General features: G+C 41.9%; 2 protein-coding genes across 11 annotated transcripts in view; one reads left to right on the top strand and one right to left on the bottom strand.

Annotated features, from left to right (window-relative positions):
• The window catches only part of mical2b (microtubule associated monooxygenase, calponin and LIM domain containing 2b), a 127,030-nt gene extending 119,273 nt beyond the window's left edge, over positions 1-7,757 (bottom strand). For 3 of the 6 annotated variants that reach the window (XR_009795278.1, XM_061821742.1, XM_061821744.1), the window contains exon 1: positions 7,527-7,752. The gene's annotated coding sequence lies outside the window, so the exon portion shown is untranslated. Of the gene's footprint in view, positions 1-7,526 lie in introns of all 6 variants that reach the window. The other 3 variants (XM_061821741.1, XM_061821743.1, XM_061821745.1) reach the window with 2 other exon arrangements.
• A 3,951-nt stretch (positions 7,758-11,708) lies between these two features.
• Positions 11,709-27,712, top strand: part of LOC133502609 (dual specificity tyrosine-phosphorylation-regulated kinase 4-like) — a 36,284-nt gene continuing 20,280 nt past the window's right edge. For 3 of the 5 annotated variants that reach the window (XR_009795515.1, XM_061823613.1, XM_061823611.1), the window contains exons 1-8: positions 11,709-12,036; positions 16,646-16,822; positions 16,909-16,972; positions 17,079-17,242; positions 23,105-23,241; positions 24,039-24,179; positions 24,267-24,405; positions 25,353-25,428. Coding sequence is in view for 4 of the 5 variants with exons in the window: in XM_061823613.1 (XP_061679597.1) it covers positions 11,869-12,036; positions 16,646-16,822; positions 16,909-16,972; positions 17,079-17,242; positions 23,105-23,241; positions 24,039-24,179; positions 24,267-24,405; positions 25,353-25,428 (1,066 nt within the window). In the remaining variant the exon portion in view is untranslated. The remainder of the gene's footprint in view (positions 12,037-16,645; positions 16,823-16,908; positions 16,973-17,078; positions 17,243-23,104; positions 23,242-24,038; positions 24,180-24,266; positions 24,406-25,352; positions 25,429-27,712) is intronic. The other 2 variants (XM_061823612.1, XM_061823614.1) reach the window with 2 other exon arrangements.

Here is a 27,712-nt window from a genome sequence, read left to right as displayed (position 1 = left end):
CCCACACCTCTTCCAGTCCCATTGGAGCCATCCACACCTTAGAATTTTCCCTCTACGACTAAGACAACCAAACAATCTGCAGTAGATGTTGGCTCCCCCTCTCCTAGCCTGAAAGCAATGTTAGGTCTGATGGATAGGGTGAAGACTGTTGTCAACGATGGAGTCCAGCCCATACCATGCCAAGAATGTATGCTCATCCCCCCTCGCCTGAAACCACCATCCACTAAGATGCAAAAGGCCCCTCCGCCACCCATGAAGAAATTTTTCTGTCTTATAGCACGACACCCAGAGTTTTGTCCGATACCGTTAAACATTTAGAAGGTGATGATAAACGAAGTCACGTTGAAAAATTAGAGACACTTGGCATAGAGGACCCATATTTAATGCCGAAGTCGATGTTTTCGCCGATAAGAAAGTGGACTGTTAACCCGTTTCCACTTGTCTCGGACAACTGAATCTACACATGTATCTGGTGAGTAAGTCGTCAAGATTTACAAGGAAGAGTTTGAAAGCGTAGAAAAGTCTGGACAAACAAGTACTTTGCTGCTGGATCTGTTCGCAGTCAAGAATAAATCCCACATAGTGATGGAGCCACTCATATTTTTTCAATACAAATACCAATATTTTCATAAATGACCCGTGGTTTTACACAAACTCTCATTCATTAACTATGATTGGGAGCTAGGGGGGAGACAGCGAGTCAGCTCCTCCGTACACGGAACGTGTTGTGGCCACGTTAAACTTCGGTAAACCTCTCCATGACAGACACCTTTTTTTAAAATATGCATTGTTCTCAAATGAGTCCAATGCATATTTAAAAAAATAAAAAGCATTGGGATAGGCTTCAGCCCCCGTACACTGAAGCGTGTTGCGGCCACTTGTTAACCTACGTAAACCTCTGTGTGACCGACGGTTTATTTTATTTTTTTAAATACACATTGGACTCATTAGTGAACAATGGAGAGAGGTTTACAGAAGTTTAACATGTGGCCGCAACACGCTACCACGTGTACGTTGGAGACAACTGTCATTTTTTTTTTTTAAACGCATTGCTCTCAAATGACAAACAGTCATGCCCCCAGATATAAAGTTGCGGGTGTCATTAGGGATGGAATCTCAAGACCTTAAAATAACTTACTGAGTTGTTGGACCAGAGTATGTAGTTGTTACCATAATCAATTCATTGACACTGCACAGACTGAGAAAGACATTATAGATATTATAAATGTATTAGAAATACTTCTTGGGAATCTGAGATTGAGAAGAATAATTCCTACCAGAAATGAAGTGATCGCTGCACAGTCGTGTTTTTGGTTAGGCACCATCCATCATGTTTAATTGCCCAAAACCATCACTTTTCTCGTCTTTTCAGCTGGTACTCTATAGAATTACCTCTTTGAATATCTGTCTCGTCAGTTGTGACAACAAACAGCACAACAGGTCTCGGGAATTATAAATATTCTCCTCCGGTTCAATGTCCCCCACACTGTCAAGCAGATCTTTTTGACCGGCAATATGGCACAGTGAAAATGGTGACGTCACGTGCACGAGCTCTATATAAATCACTAAATGGTTTACTGTAGGTTCTGAATACATGAAAGAAATGACAAAATACAAACCCAGAAAAGCGCTGAGATTGACAGACTTGGGTCAAATAGTGGGGCGCAGAGTCCAAGCCAAACATGACGAAGCATTGAGCTATTATGCTGCACACAAATGGAATAAGATATCAACAGAGGTGATGTCAGCCTCAAGTGTGAATGTTTTTGAATTCAGGTTGAAAACTCTCATGCTTTTTGGAATCAGAATCCGATTTAATGGCCAAGTATGTAACAAGACACAAGGAATTTGTCTCGACAGTCGGTGGCACCCTGGTACGACACTCATGTTGAGTACTGAGAAGAACAAACTAACAGGAACAATAGACATTCAGTTAATGGGAAACAATTCCTTATAAGAGTCACAGTTGTGCAAAGATGCAGTGTTCTAGCATTTAGAGCAGTTACAGTGCATTAACCCGTAAATTATGATAAGCTTATACAAAGCGCCCTTACCCGTTCGCGGTTCACCATTTTAGTCCAGTACAAAAGACAATTGTGCAAAGGGAGCAGTTTAAAGTAACGAACTCTGGGATAGTCTACATTTGTGGTCACTAACCACTGGTCCACAGACCGGTACTGGGCCACAGAGAAAGAAGGACTAATTTATATAATTTGTCTTGCACTGCAATTTGCATGCCAATGTCTTTTATTTTGAAAATTGACTGGACCTTCTCCCCAGCAACAGTTGTGTGTCGCAATTGAGACAAGACTGCACAGAACGTTTCCATTCCCGGTCCCGGCCAACTCGAACACTTCAAATTCGGTTCCCAGTGGCCTGGCTAATGGTGGCAGAGCTCAAAGAATGACTCATATAAACTAATTCAGTTCATTTTATTTACTGAAAAGATTTGTTCTTTTGAACAAAATGTTCGTGAGCAAAACAACACACTATTAGGAGTCCTTCTAAAAATTTTGATTTATTCTAATAGTTATTAACAGTTACTCATGCACCAAGTCTGCTCTGATACAGATACAGTAGTAGGTTTCTGCTCAACAAAGGTAGAAATACTTTTATAGAGTTATAACTCTACTCTCATTGAGGAACTACAGAATTGCCCGTCTGGTCTGGCTGCCTACAACAAGTGATGCCCACTCCTAAATTGTGCCCACAATGCATGCACCATGAATGGTGAAGGGGGAAGCAGAAGCACACAAGTAAGCGTGTGTATATTACAGTCGTTCAAATTTAAAAAATGTACAGGTGTGGTCAGTTACGGGTGTGGTCCACCAGTCATGCCCGCAGATATAAAGTTGCGGGTGTGATTAGGGATTGAATCTCAAGACCTTAAAATACCTCACTGAGTTGTTATACCAGAGTATGGAGTTGTTACCATAATCATAATTTATTGACACTGCACAGACAGACAGACATTTTTAAAGAGGTCAACAGACATTCAATTTCAAAACTAAGTATTCATATAAACAAATCATTTTATTTCATCATGATCCACAGTTATAATGTAGCGTAATTTACGGTGGTATCTATTGTCAATCCATTGATGAAAGCTAGAAGTAGCTCTATATCTAGAAGATCTATATCTTCCTAAAGCATGTAGAGGGGAAAAGTTTTCAACTTCAAGATAACGCGGTACCATGGGAGAAAATGACCATTCGCATTTAGGTATATGGACAGACTAGTCTAATGTTAGAACTTAGATCAAGTCATAGTAAATCATAATCTCATACTTATTATAGTTAGATACTGAAACATTACCCGTGTTATATCCCAGAAATGCTTTCAGTGTAACTGAATTTCCTTTGACATGGGTCATGACGTTGATGACTTTCGACGTAAATGTGCTCGCAGTACGTGAAGCAGCTCGGAATATGTGCTTTTGAAATCACTTCGGAACATGGTCGGTACGGTTAACTTGCATTTGGCGTTTCCAAGTGAATACTGATTGTTTACGATCAGGCTTTTTTTGTTACCAACGTTTATGAAATAAACACAAATTAATGCCAAGACCAACATTCCCTCTAATTTTTTACAAGTCTGAGCAAACACACTAAGCCCATGAGCAACATCAGACATATGCATTGTGGTCAGATAAGTGTCATCCATTGAAGTTACGTGGCTTATTCAAAGATTCAGATTACAGCATTTACATTCCCATCAGAACATTTTTAAAAACAATTTTGTGTTTTTGCAAACTTACAATGAAAATGTCAACAAACAAAAAAAATGCATTGCTAACTAAACTTTGCCTAACGCCCTCCGCCGCTTGGAACCTCAGCTCGCAGCAGCCGCCGGCGCTCGCTCAGACTCCGCGTCATTCCTTCCGAAGAACCATCCAAATATTCAACATTAACTACAGCCACAGGTTCAAATCTGTATGAAAGTATTCCTCCGTCTTTCCGATCAACCGATACTGCTATTTCTTCATCAGATGAGGATAAATCAGAGAAATCAGCACTGGGCATAATAGTGTCCCATGTAATAGAGCATTTGGAATGGCACAGTACATGTCACATACGCCCACATAGATCATGTGACTTGCGAAAATGGCAGCGCCCCTCAAAATTGGTAATTGGCGATAAAAATCTTCTCAAAACACTATTAAAATGAGAGAGGATTTAGCATCGCATTGTCAAAATAGGGTACATATTACATGAGCTATTGGATACACTGTTCATGCAAAGCACTGGATTTCTCTTTTAAGAAAGAATTGATTACCAAATACGAATCTGGTGTGCGTGTTTCTGCGTAGAAGGAGTATGGCATGGCAAAATCGATAAGCACCATTCTGAAACACAAGGATTGCCCTTAAAGCGAGTAATGTTGAAGTTGAAAAGTTGCTTTTAATTTTCATAAATGGGCAACAGATAGCTGGGGATTGTTTCAAAGATTTCGTTTGTCGTATGTTTTTATATGTTGCTTTTGTAAAAATGTTTTTTTTTGCCCCCCCACCACCCCCTCATTGTTGCTTGTTTAAAGTTATTCTCAAATTTTGTTAATTAAAAAAAATGTTTACAAGGCTGGGGGCCGAGTCGCTACAGATACTGCAATGCACTCCCAGCCTAGCCTCAGCTAGTCTATAGCCTAGCTAAATGTAGCCTAAAGTATACAGTTTAAGCAAAAAATATATTTCTTAAAATATTTTATTATATAAAGCATTTAAACTATACATGTATTTCTACTATCCAGTTTATGATCAGGAAAAGCTAAATGAGAATGCTTTCAAAAGCTTAATTTTTTGGAACGCATTATTTCTTTTTCTCTTAATCGTAAATCAATTTTTTTTTTTTTTTTTAACAAATCTCTTCTCAAACCGCCTTCTGGCACAGATCGTGGTTGACATCAGAGGTTGTACTATATATGACTGTTGTTTTTGCCTATGCACCAAATTGCAGTTCAAACAAGCCACCGTGCTGCTGAGGGACTTCAATGCTCACGTGGGCAATTACAGGAGGAAGGCCACCCCGATTCTGAACTGTAATGGTGTTCCCTTATTGAATTTCTGTGCTCACTACAGATAGTCCATAACGAACACCATGTTCAAGCATCGGGGTGCCCATACGTGCGCTTGGCACCAGGAGACTTTGGGTGGCCGTTCGATGAATGCGTTCCTAAAGGCTCTGGATCTTGAACTTCTGTCCTGGTTGACACGACTCTACAACATTGCGTGGACATTAGAGACAGTGTCTCTGGATTGACAGACCGGGGTGGTGGTCCCCCTTTTTAAGAAGGGGAACTGGAGGGTGTGTTCCAATTACATTGGGTGGTAAGTTCTACTAAGAGGTTCTGAGAGGAGGGCCCATTAGGAAGTCTAATCTGAGATTCAGGGGCAGCAATTTGGTTTTCTTCATGGCTGTGTAACAGTTGACCAGCTCTTCTCCCTGAGCAGGGTCCTCAAGGGTGTATGGGAGTTCACCCGACATGTGTCCAGATGTGTTTGGTAGACTTGGAAAAGGGATTCGACTGTGTCCCTCACTCAGGGAGTCTCATGGGGGGTGCTTCAATAGCATGGGGTACCGGACGCCCTGCTACGGGCTGTTCGGTCCCTGTACGACCGGTTAAAAGTTTTGTCCACATTGCCAGCAGTAAGTTGCAATGCTTTCTGCCAAGGCTGTCTTTTGTCATTGATTTTCTTTGTAACATTCATGGACATAAATTCTAGGCGCAGCCGAGGAAAAAAGGGGATCCGGTTTGGTGGCCGCAGTATTGCATCTCTGCTTTTTGCAGATAATGTGGTTCAAGTGTGAAGTGGCTGGGATGGTTGGGGATGAGATTATTCCCCAAGTGGAGGACTTCAAAAATATGATGGGGTCTTCCTCAAGAGTTAGATAAGAATGGAACCAGAGATTGACAGGCAGATCGGTGCAGCGTATGCAGTAATGCGGACTTTGTATTGGTCCATTGTTGTGAAGAAGGCGATGAGATGAAAGGAGCAGCTCTCGATTTATCAGTTGATCTACATTCCTACCCTCACCTATGGTCACAAGCGTGGGTCATGTCAGAAAGAACAAGATCCCAGATACAAGCAACCAAAATTAGTTTCCTCCGTAATGGATCAGTGTTCGTGCTTAGAGATAAGGTGAGAAAATCAGTTATCCGGATTGAGAGGAGCTAGATGTGGTGGCTGGGGCATCTGATTCAGATGCCTCCTGACACCTCCCTAATGAGGTGTTACGAGCATGTTTCACTGGGAGGAGACCCTGCGGACGCCCCAGGACACACTGGAAATACTATGTCTCTCAGCTTGCTTAGGAATGCCTCAGGATGAGCTGGAGGAAGTGGCTGTGTAGAGGGAAGTTTAGGCCTCTCTACAGAAATTACTACCCCCTGCAACCTGACTTTGGATAAGCAGAAGAAAATGGATGGATGGATGGATGGATGGATGGATGGATGGATGGATGGATGGATGGATGGATGGATGGATGGATGGATGGATGTTTTGTTTGGGCAGAGCCATTGATGAGTGTAGTGATGGACTCCTGTGATTTCATTGCAGATAGTGTAGCTTCACTTCTTTCAAAGTGTGAATCAGTGTGTGGATATTTAATTCAAGTATATGTGCCTTGTTAAAGACTGACAACAGTTCACCTTTTGCCCAAAGTCAGCTGGAATAGGTTCCAGTTATCTGCTATCCTCGACATATACAGTGTATAGGATGAATGAAAGAATGGATGGATGGACAATCAAAGTGGCAGATATCCTATTCGTTGCAAGATTGGATTCTACTGGGTGATCCAATTCCCATCTGAGGATATCCAATTCCTTGTGTATATACTGAGATGGCACATATCCAAAAACTATATAGTGCCATTTGGGAGCAGAAGAAAAACACAAATTTTGTGACTTGAAACTTTGTTGCTTCGAGATTTACTCAGCTGTAAATAAGGATTGGAATTGGTAAAAGCTTTTAAATTAGTGCATCACTTTAATACAATAATTTCCAACCAGGTGATATTTGACATGGGGGGGATATAACCAGGAATAAATAGCATTTGCACTCAGCAGCTTTGGGGAATTGAAAATGGCGAATGACTTCAGTGCTTCTGAAAGCATTTATATTCGGCAGCTAGATAATGGACGGCATAGGAAATTCTTCTCTTTAACTAAAATGTTTTCAATTTGCATTAATTTAAAGTGCCAATGGCACACTGTTCATGGTTGTTGTCGTGATCACGGAGTCTCTTTGACAACTTATAACATGACGGCTTGAAAGAATTACATGAACATTACACCTTAGCCCGGGCCATGGCCTTCTTCAATTCACCTGTTGCGCCTCTTCACGCGACAAGTAGCGGAAATGAAGATAAAACATTCACGTGCGACAGATTTGATAGGAAGGCCATATTGACTTTAGAAAAAGCAGCCAGGTGCGAATTCTCAAGTAATATTCCTTATAAGCATTAAGTATTAAGTATTAAGTCGTGCTCTCCCTCGCATGCAGGGCGACTGTCTATCTGTCAGCTACTTACCGCGCAGCTCATTTCAGTAAGTCAGCGACACGTCGAACTCTTCGGTCATTATTCCAAGTTTTGACACATAAAAATCCCCCTAGTATCGGCACAGGTCGGCTTGAATGTCGACACGCGTATTCGGGTGCTCAATGATTCGTCAGCTGCTGCGAATCTGCCCACCTCAATGTGACTGAATTGAATAACGGCATGAAGTCGATAATCACCCGTAATCATGCACTTCCGTGTAGCCTTTCAAAGTAAAACACATCCTTCAACATCTGATTTAATGGTAGTTACAAATGTTTTTATTTTATATTTGTGCGGGTTTTTTTGTATTTACGAACCAATACCAAATATATATTTACATTAAGCCATGTCTGCTTTTTTTATTCTTATTTTTATACTTATTCTTATTCTTATTCTTATTTATTCTTTATTTAGTTTAAGTGATGACATCTAACTCAGCAAAAACAAAACAGGAAAGCGTCGTCCACCAGAAGTGGATGAACGTGTCACTGTCCTTTTAAAAATAGACCTTGTACTGCATAAAAATATTCCACAGCTTATTGATACTATTAGCACTACTGTTATGTAATTCCAACATTTACACCAATTTTGTTGAAGCTAATGGCCATATAATTTGGATTTTCTTTTGGATTTAATATTATATTTCAGAATATAACTGCTATATTAAACTACTCATAGCTGAAAGGTCTGATTGAAATTACATAGGGTCCCTAATGGTTGAACTAATTTTCTTTATTTCATACGAGTCAGACAAAACGCCCCTCCAAGGGAAACCATAACTTACAATGTAGTCCGTGACAACAATGAGTTTGACATGATACCCCTGCTGTATGTCATTGTGGTCCCTTCGAATTGTTATCCCTGCTTTTCTCTTCTGGTCCTACTGGTGTCTGGCTGTCTAGTCAACGAACATTTTAGTGAAAAAAGAATTAGACAGGTTCTCATTGGCATTACATATGTTTTAGTGTATTTATTATCATTATTAGCCATCCATCCAGAAAATTGATGTTCTTAACGGCTTATCCTCACAAGGGTCACGGGAGTGCTGCAGCCTATACTAGCTGTCAACGGGCAGGAGGCAAGGTACACCCTGTGTGGTGTGTGTGTGTGTGTTGATGTGTGGGTGAGACAGACTGTGCATGCGTTTTTGGTCATAAACGAGTGTGAGAGGAAAAAGAAAGTTGATTCACGGCGACTGGGAACTGTTGTGTGCAAAAAGAAACTAAAGCGAGTATAACAGCAAGTCGATGCTCCGTGATCTTACTACTCTCGCCATTGAGCTTCGGAGTTACAACGTGAGAAGGGAGTTAACCTCGAGGAGGGAAAACTCGGCCACGGAGAAGACGTGTCCCTTGCGTCTCTCGACCACGGTCAGGCGACCAGAATAGGAACGGTTAACACTGGCGACCATGAAGAGACGCTTTGCTCTGGACATTATGGGACCACTGAATGAAACTGAGCGCAGACATGGATATGTGCTGGTGATACAGGATTATTTTACAAAGTGGACGGAGGCGCTCCCGATTCCGGATGAGCGAGCTGTGACTGTCACTGAAGTTATTGCGTCTGAGTGGGTGTGTTGCTATGGGATACCTCAAGCTCTGCAGTGATCAGGGCCGTAACTTTGAATCTGAGGTATTCCAAGAAATGTGCAGCCTGTTTGGTATAGACAAAACTCAAACCACACCATTCAGACCTCAGTCAGATGGCCAAGTTGAACGCTTTAACGCCACTCTCAAGAAGATCCTGGCTTCCACAGCAGAACGTTGTCATTGGGACTGGGACCTTATGGTCGCCTAAGCTGTCATGGCATTCAGGGCCACCAAGCACAGTGCAACAAGATTCACTCCAAACTTCATGATGTTCGGGCGAGAAGTAAGTGAACCGGTGGACCTTGTTGAAGGGCTGCCTCCTGACCCAGACAACCAACCGGCCAGTCCAGAGTACGTGCAGCAGATGCGCGAGCGGCTCGAACTGGCCCACCTCATCGCTAAAAATGCCCTGGGTGAGTCAGTTACACACACTAAAAGCAAAGCAAAGCAAATTTATTTGTAGAGAGCATTTCATACACGAGGTAACTCAATGGGCTTTACATGATTATGAAAAAGAAATAAAACATTTAAAACGGCATAAAAACAAATTGACAAACAAAATATTTTTTAAAAGACAATTAAAACCGCATACAGTGCAAGTAATATGCTCAAAAAGTGGATATATTCTAAAAAGCATGAGAAAAAAGAAGTTTTCAACCTGGATTTAAAAATATTCACACTTGGGGCTGACCTCACCTCTGTTGGCAATTTATTCCATTTCTGTGCAGCAAAATAGCTTAATGCTGGTTCACCATGTTTGCTTTGGACTCTGCGCTCCACTACTTGACCTGAGTCAGTCGATCTCAGAGCTCTACTGGGTTTGTATTCCGTAAGCATTTCTTTCATGTATTCAGGACCTAAATCATTTAGTGATTTGCAGACCAGTAGCAGAACTTTAAAATCTATTCTAAAGTTGACTAGAAGCCAGTGCAAAGACTTTAGGATTGGAGTTATATGCTCTGACCACTTTGTTTTGGTCAGAACGCGAGCTGCAGCATTCTGAATGAGCTGCAGCTGTTCAATACTCTTTTTTTTTTGAGATTGCAGTGAGAAGACCATTACAGTAGTCAAGTCTACCTGAGATAAAAGCATGGATGAGCTTTTCCTGGTCTGCTTGACACATACAAGACTTCACTCTAGATATGTTCTTCACATGGTAGAAGGCAGTTTTTGGGATGGATTTGATATGATTTTTGAAAGGCAGGTCGGAATCAATCAGAACAGACAACATGACAAGAATTGCTCCCACACGCAGTGCAAGATTGAAGATCCTGTGTGGTATCTAGTGAAAGAGACCCGTCGCTTCAAGAATAAAGTACAGAAATACCTCCCATCATATGAAGGGCCATTCTTTATCCTGGGTCAATTAGACAGTCTGATCTACCAAATTCAGAAGAACCCGAGAGCCAAGGTGAAAGTTGTCCACCATGATCAGCTGAAGAATTACTGCTACCGTGACCCAATGGACAACACCTGGACTCTGGGCCAAGCTCAAGAATGGAGCTTACTACTCCCACCAATGAGCTTCGGAGTTACGACGTGAGAAGGGAGTTAACCCCGAGGAGGACCTCGGCCCCGGAGAAGACAGTCAGGCAACCAGAGCAGGAACGGTTAACATGTTTTTGGAATGTGGGAGGAAACCGGAGTGCCTGGAGAAACCCCACACAGGCACGCACAGTATATGCAAACTCCACACATTGAACCCAAAAAATCAGAACTGTGAGGCCAACGCTTTCCAGCTGCGTCACCGTGTCATCACCTATTATTATTATTGTTATTATTATTACCAATAATAATGGTATTAGGTATCGTTTATGTGCATTGTTTTTTTTTTATACATTCCTAGTCATTGAGATTTTTTTCTCAAGTAATGTTTTAAAAAAGCTATGGTTATTTTTAAATAATGGACTACAGTACTGTTGGAGTATTTACTGTATTCATGATGTTTAGGAACGGGTCCAAGCAGGGTGCAACAGATGGCGGAAGGTTTCTGGTGTTCAGAAGACAGAAGAGTCTCAGCTAGGATGAAGGGCAAACTTTATACAACAGTGGTGAGGCCGGCCATGATGTATGGATTAGAGACAGTGGCACTGAAGAAACAACAGGAAGCAGAAATGAAGATGCTGGGGTTCTCGATTGGAGTGAACAGTTTGGATAGGATAAGAAATGAGCTCATTAGAGGAACAGCCAAAGTTGGATGTTTTGGAAAGAAAGTTAGAGAGACGAGACTTAGATGGTTTGGACATGTCCAAACGTGAGAGAGTTAGTATATTGGTAGAATACTGAGGATGGAGCTGCCAGGCAAAAGACCGAGAGGAAGACCAAAGAAAAGGTTGATGGATGTTGTGAGGGAGGACATGAAGGACAGTGGGTGTTGGAGAAGAAGATGCACGAGATAGGCTTAGATGGAAAAATATGACACCCTGTGGCGACCCCCAAAGAGACAAGCCGAAAGGAAAAGCAGAAGAAGCATATGTTTAGGAACGCATAAACGAGATTGTTTGCAGCAACCTACAGTGTCATATTTTGTCCTTTTCTGCCCTCATGCGGTCAGTAGGAACATGGCAGTTGGCAGTGCCAAACTGCTACAATACAAATCGTGACGCCTGTTTTTCTGCTGACGTGAGCATGATTTCTTGTCCGGTGTATTAATAAATCTTTAGAGAAACCGTGACGATGTTACCGAGTCTTTAATTCAGAGAAGGGCTCTGCGGTAACACGACGTCTTCTGATGAAATCGTATGAGACCACCAATTTGTGTTGAACGACTGCACAAAATGTTTACTTTCAATCAGCTTGACATTAGTCAAGTCTTCAAGCAGAGGTGCTTGGGACTTGAAAAGGCAGCACACGGGAGGAGGTTCCCAAAACGACAATGTATCTACAGAGCAATGCTACAACCCAACAAGGTACGTTTTATTTTAATCTCTTTTTGTTTTTAATATGAGATTATTGGACTATTATTTACATACATGTATACATTGACCACAGGGTTAAATTGCCACTGGAATAAATGCATGGACGTCACTTCACAAAGACAGAGACAAACTAACCCGACAAGAGTGTTTTGCTATGATTTCTAGCTTCGTTCGTATATTTGCCCCTTCTTTTTTTGTATGTATATTTAACAGTTTGGGAAACTTAAGCAACATTCCAACGTAGATTGAAGCAGATGTCATGAAAACTCCATCCATCCATCCATCCATCCATCCATCCATCCATCCATCCATCCATCCATTTTCTAAGCCGCTTATCCTCACGAGGGTCGCGGGAGTGCTGGAGCCTATCCCAGCTGTCATCGGGCAGGTGGCAGGGTCCACATGGCGACAGACAACAGTCAAACTCATAATCACATTTAGGGGCAATTTAGAGTCTCCAATTATTATATAAGAATGTATGTTTTTGGGATGTGGAAGGAAACCAAAGTGCCCGGAGAAAACCCATGCAGGCATGGGGAGAACATGGAAACGCCACATAGGCGGGGCCAGGATTTGACCGTCGGTCCTCAGAACTGTGAGGCCAACGCTCGACAGCTGCATCACCATGTCGCCCCAGGATTTAACAATTAAAGAAACAATTATTATTTTAGTTATGGCCAAATAGTCACACTACTAGTTTCTTTAAAACCGCATACATTTCTTGAAGTCTCACCGCTGTTTGCACAATGGTCATTGCACTGGACTATTGGTCTATTAGCCATTACAAAGTGCTGTAATTGCTAGAGGATCGTTAAATAAATAAATAAATAAACACAACTGTACCGGTCGTACCACATTACTAGCAACCTTTTTGTTACTCAGTGATTTAAATGTTTTTTTTTTAATTTTTATATCTACATCTCAAAAGTATTTTCTGTCAATTGACTGTCAATCTGTTGTCATACGAGAGCGGCTCCAACTACCGGAAACAAGTTCCTTGCGTTTTTGAGGCACTTGGCAAATAAAGACCATTCTGATTATGAATAGTTTTTTCTTTGTTATCACATTTGAGACTATTTTCTATTTCTATTGTCCAACCTCAAAGGAAGACGCTCCCCAAATTTCATATCTACAATAAACCCTCCAATGTGAAGTAATATTATTATTACATTTACAGTGCCCTCCGTAATTATTGGCACCCCTAGTTAAGATGTGTTTTTTAGCTTCTAACTTTTTTTCTAAATTACATGGGACCTTAATGGGAAAAAGAGAAAAATCCACACTTCAATACAAAAGCATTTATTCAGTGGGGAAAAAATCCTACATAAAGAAATAATTATTTGACATCAAATAATGTGTGTCACAATTATTAGCACCCCTGGTGTTAATACTTTGTACAACCCCCTTTTGCCAACAAAACAGCACCTAATCTATAATGTTTCACAAGATGGGAAAAGACAGAAAGAGGGCTCTTCAGCCATTCCTCTTTGCAAAATCTCTAAATCATCCAGAGACCTGGGTCCTCTCCTCTTCAGCTCACCCCAGGTTTTCAATGGGGTTGAGGTCTGGGGACTGAGATAGCCATGGGAGGAGCTTGATTTTGTGTCTTGTGAACCATTTCTGTGTCGATTTGGCCATATGTTTAGGGTCATTGTCTTGCTGAAAGACCCAGTGACGACCCATCTTCAGCTTTTGGGCAGAGGGCAACAGATTGTGATTTAAAATGTCCTGGTATTTCAAAGCATTCATGATGCCATGCACCCTAACAAGTTTCCCAGGGCCTTTGGAAGAAAAACAGCCCCACAGCATCAATGACCCACCCCCATACCTCACAGTGGGTATGAGGTGCATGCGCAATATTTTGTGTCACGCCAGACCCACTTACTGTTTGTTGCCAAAAAGCTCAATCTTGGTCTCATCTGAACAAAACACACGGTCCCAGATGAAGCCCCAATACCGCTTGGTGAACTCCAGATGTTTGCGTTTATGATTTGAGTGAGGAAAGGTTTTCTCCATGCATGCCTCCCAAACAGCTTGTTGGCATGTAGAGAGCGCCTGATGCTTGATTTGGAGACTTTGTGACCCCAGGATGCTACCATTTGTTGTAATTCTGTAACAGTGAGCTTTGGAGATGTTTTGATTTCTCTTACCATCCTCCTCACTGTGTGTGGTGGCCAAATAAACTTGGGTCCTCGTCCAGGCTTGTTTACCACTGTTCCAGTTTTGATCTTAATTATTCCTCTCACAGTGGATATGGGCAGCTGCAGTTGAGTAGCAATCTTCTCGTAGCCTCTGCCTGACCTGTGAAGGTCGACGCACATCTGCCTCACTTGTATGCTGTGTTCCTTTGTCTTTCCCATGTTTAAGAGTGGATAAGAGAAATGGCCCCTGTGTCATGTCATATTTATACCCCACGGAAACAGGAAGTGATGAATTACTAATTAGATGTTCCTACATACTCTGGTAAACGTTGTAAACTACTGTAGAAATGACAGAAATGCTCCAATTATATTTATTTCCTGGGAATTGTTAAGGGTGCCAATAATTGTGGAAGAGGTGATTTAATGAAAAATAATTGTTTTTTAGTCAGGGATTTTTTCATTTTCTTACAATTCACTTGAGTTGAAGGTTACATTTTCCTAAAAATTTCAGTGTGACAGTATTCTTCTACAATAAACACTGAATTTATTTTAAGGCTTTTAACACATCTTAACCGGGGGTGCCAATAATTATGGAGGGCACTGTATTTTGGACATTAATTGAAAATAAAAATTGAAAATAAAGAACATTTTAGAAATCCAAGCAAAATCTGGATGTGTGCCAGCTTTCACAGCCAAATGCGGAAGATACATTCTTGACTCCACCCCTGACGTCGCCGGTGCTTAGCATTACAGACCATTCGTTCTTCAATCCCGGACTTCCGTGTGTGGAGTTTGCATGTTCTCCCCATGTCTGCATGTATATAAACTTGCCTCCTGCCCGTTGACAGCTGGGAAAGGCTCCAGCATTCCTGTAAATATCGTGGAGCTAAGAAAATGGATGGATGGATATATACGTGTAAGCACACAACACTTCCCGGTTACTATTTACAGCGATGCACACATGCAAACCCCACTGATCCCCCCCCCCCCATCCTCGCCGCTGGTTGAATGCGAAAAACGGAGTGCTTGAAAATTACAATTTGGGGAAGGAAAAAAAAAGTCTGGCCACGCCTGCTGTATAATCTCTACATTGAAACCAATTCCTCACAAAAGCATCAAATCTCCGTGGCCCATATAATGGGACCGTTATTGTTCGTCGTCAACACCACGCTCCTCCCGACACGTCGACTTCTGCCTGTGTGCATTCTGGCTCAAACGCTTGGACATTGTTATTTTTGTTTTGTATGCTCAATAACGGGAATAGTAATAGCACGGAGCATTGACTCGCTGTTACACTCACCTTATTGGCTCTGAGCACACAACACTTCCTGGTTTTATATTTGCTGCGATTCGCACATGCACCCCCCCTCACTCCCACCGCTGATCGTTCGCGACAGGCTGACTGCTTGAAAAGTACAATTTAGGGGAAAAAAGTCTGGCCACGTTCGCTGTATAATCTCTACATCGAAACCAACTCCTCAGAAAAGCATCAAATGTCCGCGGTCCATATAATAGGACTGTTATTGTTCGTAGTTAGTGCCACACCCCCTCTATAACACGCTAGTCCTGGATGTGTGTATTCTGGCTCAAGCGCACAGGCTTGAACATTGTACATCATGCTATTTTTGTTTTGTCCGTTTGTAATTACTTTTCACAAAATCGGCCACAAAATCCCAGAGAGTGTACGTTCTCTGTTAGGTGAAACGTATCCGCGAGCAATGGGGGGTCAGAACAGGAAGCACTGTAGGCGTGGCATATGCTGATTGGCTGTTAGTTTTTCAGCCGGGCTCATTGGAATGTCTGAGTGAGAAAGGAATTTCGATAATACTTTTCCAATTTAGAGATGTTTTTTGGTGAAATCTGTGGATAACTCTGGCATTAAAAGAAACACTGAACCCTCATCTCCTAACTTTCGATGTGTACTCCCATTCCTATTAGTTTCGACAAAGTCTTGCTTTAAGACATACTGTATCTTCGCAATAGCTTCAAAAGGTACAAAAGGCAAAAGGTCTAATAAAAATTTCTACCTTTCCAAAATAATATTATAGAGGGACACTGTATGAAGTACTTCGTGATGGGGTATTTTTATTGAGCTACCGTTGCTGTCGTATAACTGAATTAAAGGGAACCTGACTCATGTTGAATGTAGTGCTGTAGAACTGAATTTCATTAAACGTTATTGAGTATAATATTGTTTACAAACCTCTGTATGTAATATACAAAGATTATTTGACAATCATATTGGTCAACCTGTCTGATTTCCAAAGATGCAATGTAATAAACATAGTGGATTATTCTTAAATAAAGGGGAATATACCATTTTAGAAGGCATAAATGGAGCCCATCAATGAGCCAAATGTTTCAATAAAGTGCTTCCCCGCATGATGACATAATGAATACAGGTGATTTTGTACACAGTGGTCTGAGATCTTCATTAACCTTGTCTTTAAAACTTCTAGATCCGTCCAACATCAAGAAATAAGGACCACCAAAAGTCAATAAAATGTACTGAAAAAAAACTGATCTCTCCACCAATAAATCCTCTTCAGAAAACTGAATATGGGTTAATTTGCCAAAGGATAAGCTGCCCACAAAATCATATGCATCAACAAGGATTCTCCAAACCTTCCATTCAGGTTTGTTCCAACGGAGTTTTATAACTGTAGCTGCATTTTTATGAAAAGTTGCACTGTAAATGTTTTCAGTTTCTCTTTCTATTCAGACATTCAGAACAACCATCAAGAACAAAATTTTCACTTTCAACTTACCAAGTATGACATGTGAAAGTAAGAGTGATTAGGCATCAGTCTTTCACTGGGATTGTATGTATTCTGATTTAAAAAAAACATATATACATATATCTGAAACATTATGATATTATTCTGTGTGCAGGTATTCTTAAAGATAATAAAAGATATTTGACACCATATGAGCAAATTGAAATTAAAGAGTACAGAAAAGTCTGGTACGTAGGTAAAAAGGACACTAAACTTCGTACACAAACCACATCTGAGGAGGCCAGGTCATTTGATGATGACCAAGGATTCTACAAATCAGTAAGTATAGAACTATCCAACCAGCCATTATCTGAGCTGCTTATCCTCAAAAAGGTTGCGGGAGTGCTGGAGTTATGCCAACTATCTTTTGGCCAGGAGGCAGTGTACACCCTGAACTTGTTGCCAGCCAATCGAAGGGCATATAGAGCTATTGATTTTATGTATTTGTTATTTATTTGACAAAATTAACATTTTGGATATCAATCGGAACTTAAAATACACATTGGCTTGTAATTGTTGACTGATCAAAACAAACTGCTCTGATCTTAGACATTTTTTTTACCAGATATCAATACTATTTCCAGTATCATGACTACTTAGTACCCTAATCAAACATGATTCCAATGAGGTCACTAAAATCTCATGGAACCTTCAAAGTTGAACACAATGATGTCGGTTGGCTTCAAATTGTAAACAAAAAAAAATAATTTGAGGCAGCATCGTCAGACTGTGGTCAGAACATCTGCCTCGCAGTTTCCTCCTACATCCTCAAACACTTTTAAATTGGAGACTCTAAATTGCCCTTAGGTGTGATTGTGCGTGTGAATGGTTATTTTTTTTTCATGTCTCCTGTGATTGGCAGGCAACCAGTTCACGGTATAGCCCGCCACCCGCTCGAAGATACCTGGGATAGGGTCTGACTCCCATGACCCTTATGAGTATCTCAGAAAATGGATGAATGGATTAATTAATTTGATGTATGACTATTGTGCCAGACTGGTTAGAGCATCTATCGAATAGTTCAGGATCAGGGTTAAAATTCTGGCACTGCCTGTGTGGAGTTTGTTTGCCTGGCCCTGGGTAGGTTTTCTCCGGGCACTCCAGTTTCCTCCTACATCCCAAACACATGCATTGTAGGTTAAGTGAAATCTCTAAATTGCCCATAGATGTGAAAGTGAGTGTGAATGGCTGTTGGTTTCTATATGTCCTGTGATCCGCTGGGAACCAGTTCAGGATGTACCCTGCTTCCGCCTGCAAATAGCTGGGATAGGCTTTGGCATTCTTGTGACTTGTGATGATAAGGAATTCAGAAAATGGATGAATGGAACTATTAAACAACATCACTCAGTGTTTAATAAAACCAAAACACAAAAACATTTAAGCTCCCTGAGACACTCAATGAAAAGGAAACATGAGGGTACATTGTATCATCTCACATTTGAAGAATATTGTTGGAAATAATAGAAAGAATAAGAATTCAACTTGATCCAATGAGTAATTGCTTGCTGTGAAAAAGAGAAATACACAGTAAGCCAACACAATGTTGTGTACACGCTCTGGTCAAGTCACCCACCAACATGCTACACGCTTTTTACATTAAGTAAAGCAAAGCAAAGCAAATTTATTTGTATAGCGCATGTCATATACAAGTTAACTCAATGCCCTTTACATGATTAAAAGCATTCAAATACAAAAATAAAAACATTTGAAAAACTACAATTAAAATAGCTTTTAGTACAAGAAATATCACTGAAAAGTTTTCAATGTGGATTTGGAAACACACTTGGGGCTGATGTCGCCTCTGCTTCAAATTTATTGAATTTTTTTGCAGCATGATTGCTAAATGGTGCTTCACCATGTTTACTTTGGACTCTACACTCCATTATTAGATCCATCCATCCATTTTCTGAGTCGCTTATCCTCACGAGCGTCATGGGCGTGCTGGAGCCAATCCCAGCTGTCATCAGGCAGGAAGCAGGGTACACCCTGAACTTGTTGCCAGCCAATTGACCCCTCCGTACAGGGCACTTAACCACGCCTCCTGAAGTGACGTCACGCCACGTGCGCTAACGTCAGACAAACAATTAGCAAAAATGGCGGCGCAGCAAGAAAAGAATAGAGCGAAACTGTTCGATTTACCGGCTGATTTCTCACTCGCATTCTTAGCTAACAGTGAAATATTGTTGAAAAGCAGACAGCAGGGCTTCAAGTATTTCAGCGAGGGGTATTTCAATGGTATTTACATGCATATCGACGGAGAAACCATTGATATTAGCGCGAGATCTTTCCGGAGTCAGAGGAAGACCGAGAAGCCACATAATATAATATATTATAACCCAAAGACGAATTCGTCATTAACAGTTTCCTATTTTTGTGTTACCTATCACACTTGTGTGCAGAATCCGTATGTGTATCTGTATAGCCGTTAGTGAACCGCCGTATGAAGGAAAAGAAGGCGAGGCTTGATTTACGAGTTGTTTCTCTCGTTTTCTTTGTGTAACGTCACGCGCTCCCCTCAATAATTATTCTTGAATTAGTGCCGAACCTACGTAAGTCCCGACCGAGTATGACAATCACTACTTTATAGTGTCCTCAAACATCCTTCCTTCAGTCTTGGTGTCTCGGTGCACGTCGAAGGCTTTTAGGACTCGCCAGTCCGTTTTAGCTTAGCACGGGAGCGCCGAACAGAGACACGTTTGTGCAGTCAGATCATCGCAAAATATCGCTCAACACAGATAAAGTGTGTCAATCATTCACAGGTAGCTATGTTATGCAGGTGAAGAACTGCTAATTAATTTTTATGAGACATGTATTGAAAATCAAATATAGGGCATACCTTCATGCAAACAAACAAAGTCCGGTTTAGCTTAGCTCGGGAGCGCTGAAGAGACACGTTTGTGCAGTCAAATCATCGCAAAATATCGCTCAACACAGATCAAGTGTGTCAATCATTCAAACTTAGCTATGTTTTGCAAGCGAAGAACTGCTAATTCATTTATAAGAGACATGTATTGAAAATCAAATATAGGGCTTACCTTCGTGCAAACTTATCTGTTCCAGTTGCGGTCTTCCACAAAGTTCGATCCATCGAAGACATTTTTCGTACTCGGTCTTCTGTTCCGGTTGATTTTAGATGGATTCAGTTGATGATGCAGTCTTCCACAAAGTTTCATCCATCGAAGACATTTTTCGTACTGGGTCTTCGGTTTTGGAAAGGGTACGAATTGAACTCCACCAACTAGCCTTTCAGGATACCTGTCGTCACTATTATAAAGTCCGTGACTACACCTCTTAACCATATCTATTGTTAAAGAACACAAATACGTGATAAAACGCTAACAAAAGCTATACTGGACCATGCAACATTGTCTGAGGGAACTGCGGGTCCAAAAAGGGGCGTGGTTTATGCAGATATCTGGCCTCTGATTGGTCAGCGACGCGGATGACGCAATTTCTACGGAGGGATCAATTGCAGGGCACATGGAGACAAACGACAGTTACACTCACAATCCATTATTAGATCTGAGTCAGTCATTCTCAGAGGCTAGTCACAAGCCAGTATGCTTTCAGGTACATGCTATTGATGTTAACATCCATCCATTCATTTTCTACCGCTTATCCGAGGTTGGGTCACGGGAGCAGTAGCTTTAACAGGGACATTCAGACTGCCCTCTCGCACCCACCTCACTCAGCTCTTCCGGGGGGATCCCGGGCATTCCCACGCCAACCGTGAGACATAGTCTCTCCAGCGTGTCCTAGGTCGTCCCATGGGTCTCCTTCCAATGAGACATGTCTGGAACACTTCACCAGGGACCCCTCCAGGAGGCATCTGAATCGAATGCCATAGCCACCTCATTTGGCTCCTCTCAATCCAGAGGAGCGGCGCCTCTACTCTGAGCTCACTGATCCATCTCAGGGATAGGGTGAGAGGAAACTCATTTCGGCCACTTGTATCCCAGGATCCTGTTCTTTTGGTCATGACCCACACCTTGTGACCATAGGTGGAGGTAGATGGAGCATAGATTGATCAGTAAATAGAAAACTTCACCTTTCGATTTAGCTCCTTCTTTACCACAATGGACCAATACAAAGTCTAAATCACTGCAGACGCTGCACCAATCCGTCTCTCAATCTCTCATTCCATTCTTCCCTCACTCGTTAACAAGACGGCAAGGTTCTTAAACTCCTCCGCTTGGGGCAGATCTCTTCCCCCAAACTGGAGAGGGCTCAGTACACTCTTACGATTGAGGATGATGGTGTCAGATTTGGAGGGAATGATTCTAATCCCAGCGACTTCACAGTGGGCTGTGAATCGCTCCAGTGAGCATTGGAGATCATGGGTTGATAACAACAACAGAACCACATCTTCTGTAAAAAGATGTGATGCAAAACTGAGGCCACCGAGCCAGAAAACTCTATGCCTCGGCTGTGCCTAGAAATTCTGTCTATAAACGTTATGAACAGAATCGGTTGAAATGGGCAGCTTTGGCGGAGTCCAACCCTCACAGGAAACGAGTTCAGCTTACTGCCAGCAATGCAGACCAAACTTTTTAACACCAGTCACACTGGGACCAAAAAGTCTCATCAGGGGATTCACTAAACCATACCCCTGAAGCAGCCCCCACAGGACTCTCCGAGGGACATGGTTGCCTTCTTCAAGTCTACAAAAACACATGTAGACTGGTTGGTCAACTCCTATGCACCCTTGAGGATCCTGCCAAGGATGTAGAGCTGGTCCACTGTTCCAGGACAAAACCACATTGCTCCTCCTGAATCTGGGATTCATATTCCTGACGGCCCCTCTCCAGCACCCCTAAATAGACCTTACCAGAAAGGCTGAAGAGTGTGATCCCCATGAAGTTGGGACACACCCTCCTGTCCCCCTTTTTAAAAAGGAACCACCACCACAGTCTGCCAATCCAGAGGCACTGTCCCCAATGAGTCCACATGATGTTGCCAAGGTGTGTCAACCAGGACAGCCCCACAACATTCAGAGCCTTTAGGAACTCCGGGCGAATCTCATCCGCCCCTCGGGCCTTGCCACCAAGGAGCTTTATAACCACCTCGATGACCTCAACCCTGGAGATTAGAGAACCCGCCTTAGAGAACCCTGACTCTGCTTCCTCATGGGAAGGCGTGTCGGTGGAATTCAACGTATTTCCCACCAAGTCACAACATCCTGAGTTGAGGTGTGCAGCGCCCCATCCTCACAGTGTTAATGGTGCACTGCTTCCTCCTTCTGAGACACCAGATGGTGGACCAGAATTTGCTTGAAGCTGTTTGGAAGTCTTTCTCACTTTACCCAACTTCTCCCATGCCCGGGTTTTTGCTTCAGTGACCACCAAAGCTGCATTCTTCTTGGCCAACCAGTACACATGAGTTATCTCAGGAGTCGGAGAGGCCAAAAAGCCCTGATACGACTCCTTTTTCATCTTGACAGCATCCCTCACCATTGGTGTCCACCAACATGTACGGGGATTGCCACAACAGCAGGCACCGACCAACTTGCAGCCACAGCTTGGGTCGGCCTAGTCGAAACTTCTCAACCTCACACACGAGCTTGGGTTTTTTCCCTGCCAGAGCAGTGACGTTTCACGCCCCTAGAGGCAGCTTCTATAGCCAGGGATTGGATCGCCAAAGTCCCTGCCTTCTGCCACCGCCCAGCTCACACCGCTGCCAACTCCTATGGCCCCTCCTACGGGTGGTAAGACCATGGAAATGGGGAACTACGTTAGCATTTCGGTCTGTGCCCAGCAGGGCCCCACGGGTGCAAGCCCGGCCACCAGGCACTCTGGATATTGAAGACTTCAGAGCTTGTAAATAGACCTGAAAAGGAGAACATAATACTGGCAGGGAATAGGTGTCACATTTAGGGTGCAGTGCCCAGATGCATTTTATCTGACCACCAAAATATTTAGCAAGATATAGTTGTCTAAAATCTGGATTTTTTTTTTAAATAAAAAAATATCAGTGGTTCTTCCACTATAAAGATTTTCTTTTGGTTCCCCAAAATATCACAATTGGTTGATTTCACAGGTGCTGTTCATGAATGTAATTTCTCCATATCGGGACTGTAATGTGATTCTCTTGACCACTCATTACGAATACATTAGTTGATCAAGTAACCCTTTCCATCAACAGAGGATTGGCGACCACTTGGCCTACCGTTTCGAAATATTGAGGGTGATAGGATCAGGATTTGCTGGAAAAGTCCTCAAGTGTAAGGACCACAAGACAACAATGGTGGTGGCAGTCAAGGTCTTTCGAAACACAACTGAGTAAGATGTCAACAAAACAATGTGTGAAGGAAAAACACAAAATTTAAGAGTTTTGTAAAATAAAAAAAGAAATGAGTATCGTTTAAGCATTATATTCATATTGTTTGGGAAAGTGTCAACATTGATTGGTATGGCATATTGTAAATGGATAGTCAACAGAGTGAAGAAATGATATGTGATACACATTTCCAAGGGGTCCTTGGTTTACGATGGTGCTAACATGACATTTTGTGGTTACAAATGGTGCAGAGTTTTCATGCGACATGCTTAGTTACTGTTGTTTTTTATTTTATTGTTTTGCATTCAGTGGGACAGTGGAATGACTGGTTAAAGCATCTGTCGCACAGTTCTGAGGACTGGGATTCAAATCCCGGCCCCGCCTCTGTGGAATTTGCATATTTTCCCCTTGCCTAGGTGTGACCATGAGTGTGAATGGTTGTTTGTTTCTATGTGCCCTGTTGTTAGCTGGCAACCAACTCATGGTGTATTCCGCCTACTGCCCGAAATTAGCTGGGATGGACTCCAGCACTCCAATAGGATAAGCATTGTTTTGTGATCATGAATTAATTGTTTTTCATACAAAGATTTACTGTGGCTATGCCTTCTTACCTAACATCAAGTTTCAACTTTAATGTACAAATATGCGTTTTGTAGGAAAGTAACCGAGGACCCCTGTCATGAACAAAAATACTAGCTCTGTCATTTTGTTAAAAAACTGCAGATTTATATGAAATGCCAGTTTATCTGACTTAGACATGATACATAATAAATGATAATTCTGCACATGCTTCTTTTAGGGGACAGGGGTTTGCAGAGGCGGAACTAAAAGTTTTAAAGACCCTGCAAAAGTTAGACAAGAGCAACAAAGCTAATATTGTTCACATGAAGGAGTATTTTTACTTCCGCAACCATCTGTGCATCACCTTTGACCTCTTTGAGTAAGTTGACCACATATATTTGGTTCATTCTGTTGTATGACTGGAACATTTGGCTGAATGGAGTAAGAGAACTATTCTAATTTTCAGAAAGGATCTCTTTAAAGCCTTAATGCAGAGCAAAATGCGAAGACTCCATGACGGGGAGATGAGAAAATATGCCACAGATGTGCTTAAGTGTCTTCTAGTTCTTAAAGGCATGAAGATTGTTCATGGTGACCTGAAACCTGTAAGAAACGTCATATATTTGTTTAATTTTGTAATACAACCACATGTTTAAGTGTAGAAACAAGGTCATACGTTTTCATGAAAATAGTAAATTAACTTATGGGGGAAATGCTCCTGCAAAATTTAAGTGTTCAGTCAACATTTGGGCAAAGGCATAAAATTCAAAGCAATGTTTAGCATTGTTGTAGCATTGCTCCTTTTGTTGCTCAAGATAACGAAAAGTGTTTGTACAATATGAGGTGTGTCAGGAAAGTTCCACAACTTGAGTCATATGTTTCAAATCCAAACTACAAGTTTTCCACTTCAAAGTCATCCCCCTGAAATCCAATGCAGTAGAATTTCCCAGCCTTCACTGCCGTACCTTCATGTACTCCTGAAAGGATTCTTGAACAATTGATCCCCTGGATCACCACCTTCAATGTAGAAATGGAATAAAAAAATGTTTTGTCAGATTGGGTTAGTAGGGAAGTAGTTGAGGGCATTGTGATCTGTTGTTTGAGAGGCAGCCATGATTGTCCTGTTACAGGAAAAAGGAAAAAAAGAAGGAAGGAAAGGAAGCAGAATCTCTTTGTTGACATGTTGGGCCACATTAATGGGACTTCTTTATTTTTAGTCTGGGTTTGAAATCGGTTTGTGACACCAATACTGGAACATTTTTACAACATGCTACCAGGAAAGGCCATTGTTTTTCTAACACATTAAATAGATTTGTTTTTGAGAAAAAAAACACACACAATGGGAATCAGTGAATCATATACAGGGAGTAGTTTCATATGCGCATTGTTTATCCCTATTTACAAAGTCATAATGCCATCTAATGCATTACAGTAGCATGCATATTTGCAGGTCTGTTACTCTGGCTGTTTTTAAAATGATAATAATTGCAATGAATTGCTTATTATATTAGCTCTTCTACTGGTAAAATGATATCTAATCTTTCTTTTGCAGGAAAACATTCTATTAGACAAGGAAAACAATGCTGCAGTGAGCGATTTTGGAGGCTGCATTTTTTTGAAAGACAATGGCAAGTGTACCTTTTTCAACTAAACGTCACAGGTGATCATTTAGAATCTCTCTAAAGTGATTACACAATGGGAAAAATTTGAGGTTTTCTTGAACATTGTGACCAAAAAGAAAAAAAAAAACAGGCAAGATTTATTGTCTGTTTTGTCACAAGGTGTTATGGACTGGCAGGGAGGAGGGGGTGAATGTCAAATTGTTGACATGCATCCATCCATCCATCCAGGCATTAAGCCATCCATCCATCTTCTTAGCCGCTTATCCTCACAAGGGTCGCAGGAGTGCTGGAGCCTATCCCACCTGTCATTGGGCATGAGGCAGGGTACACCCTGAACTGGTTGCCAGCCATTCACAGGACACATACTTACAGGAATATTATCATTATTATTATGATTAGTTGTAGTAGTAGTAATACTCATAATTTGAAATCCATATTTGCTTAGCTATACCAGCAACATATAGTAATACAGTGTCACGAACGGGGCACAAGGGCGGACCCAAATGCACGACTCCAGAGACACGCAGACAGTGCAGAGGAAACCTTTATTCAGTCCAAGGTCAGTGTTCAGGTAGGCAGTCCAAACCAGGCAGAAGTATTCGTGCGGCAGGCTTAATAGCGGGGTCAAGGAACAGGCGGAGGTCGGTACATGGAGAGCAGTAGTCAGGCGAACGGGAGTGCGGGAACAAAGCATCAAAGACGACGATCTAGCGAAGGACAAGTCGTCCCCCAAGTCCTATATATACTGGGAGGCATCAGCTGGAACAAGGTGCAGGTGTGCTCTGACTAATTGGCTGGCCACGCCCAGCCTGGGCAGGAAGCCATGAGCATGACATACAGTGACAAAGAGAACAATGAAACGAATCTGTGTCTCACAGCCATTCATACACAAACATAGGAAGTATGTTTAAAGTTTCCGGCTTTAAGTCACGGCAGCTTTGTTATCAATTAAACAGCCCCATTTTTCACAGTTACTTTTGATGGTAAATTGAGACGCTATGATTTCAATATTCATCCTCTTTGAGAACATTTAGTGTAGTGGTTGTGAGAATTTTTGTAAAAACATTGTCTCAATAAAGTTTGGGAAACACTGATGTAATCACACATTTCCTAAATAAAAGCAAAGGTTAAATAAGTGTTATGTGATGAACATGTACAGGACTGAAATGTTTAATATATTAATCGGTGGCATGGTAATGCAGCTGTAAAGCGTTGGTCTCACAGTTCTGTGGACTGTGGTTCAAGCCCGGCCCCGCATGTGTGGAGTTTGCATGTTCTCCCCGTGGCTGTGTGGGTTTTCTACGGGCACTGCGGTTTCCTCCCACATCCCAAAAACATGCATCATTAATTGGACAATCTAAATTGCTCCCAAGTGTGATTGTGAGTGCGACTGTTGTCTCTCTCCATGTGCCCTGCAATGGACTCGCAACCAATTCAGGGTGTACCCTGCCTCCTTCCCGTTGACACCTGGAATTGGCTCCATCACTCCTGTGACCCTTGCGAGGATAAGGGGCTCAGAAAATGGATGGATAATAATTAGGATAAGGACATATGTGTATTATCATCCACCGATCATAATCATAGCTGAATGACGTCAACTTGTGCAAAAAGTTTACTCTGTAACTCTCTTTATGGGCCATAATCTCCTGTGTGGAAAGTAAAAAAGCCCATGGAGCTCTGTGTTTTTTTGGGTGTCCGCATTATCTGGGCGAGTCAAACCTGTCACTTACCCACATTCCTTCCAGTTACCCATTCTGAGTGGAGCATCCCCAAAATATGGGCATTTTCACTCAGATCTGGCAGAGTGCGCAATGTTTGGGTACTCCCTCGTGGAATTAAGCAACCCCCCACCAACCACTGTAAATTAGCTGTTGTGAATCTAGCGGCTTGTGAAGGTGACGGCCTCTGAGTTTTTGTTAATGGCGTGCTGACTTATGTAGACTGCGGATTTATGCTCACTGACAGCCCCTTGGGTTGTAATTTGTCCTGACAATGTGATGCCAACAGCCAAATGTTGATATACTGAACGTCATATTCATCTGCAAAAAATATCAGTCAGTGGACTTACATTTACCTGCAAAGAGCTTTCCTACTTCAGCATTCTTCTGCTGCGTTCACTTTTTTACTGTTAGAACAACTACAGTCACCCCAATTGTGCAATGGTTAGACTTTTAATCATGTTGTTGGTTGTTATTTAAGTGACTCACCTCCAGTCTGTGCCGCAAGTTGTTGCATTCACCCTGCTGATAAAGAATGGCTGGCTCACCCATATATAGTGTATTTCATACAC

Source organism: Syngnathoides biaculeatus, chromosome 6 (assembly GCF_019802595.1).
Source record: "Syngnathoides biaculeatus isolate LvHL_M chromosome 6, ASM1980259v1, whole genome shotgun sequence".
Classification (NCBI taxonomy): Eukaryota; Metazoa; Chordata; class Actinopteri; order Syngnathiformes; family Syngnathidae; genus Syngnathoides; species Syngnathoides biaculeatus.
Note: the sequence above shows the minus strand (reverse complement) of the source record. Positions and strands in the feature narration are given on the sequence as shown.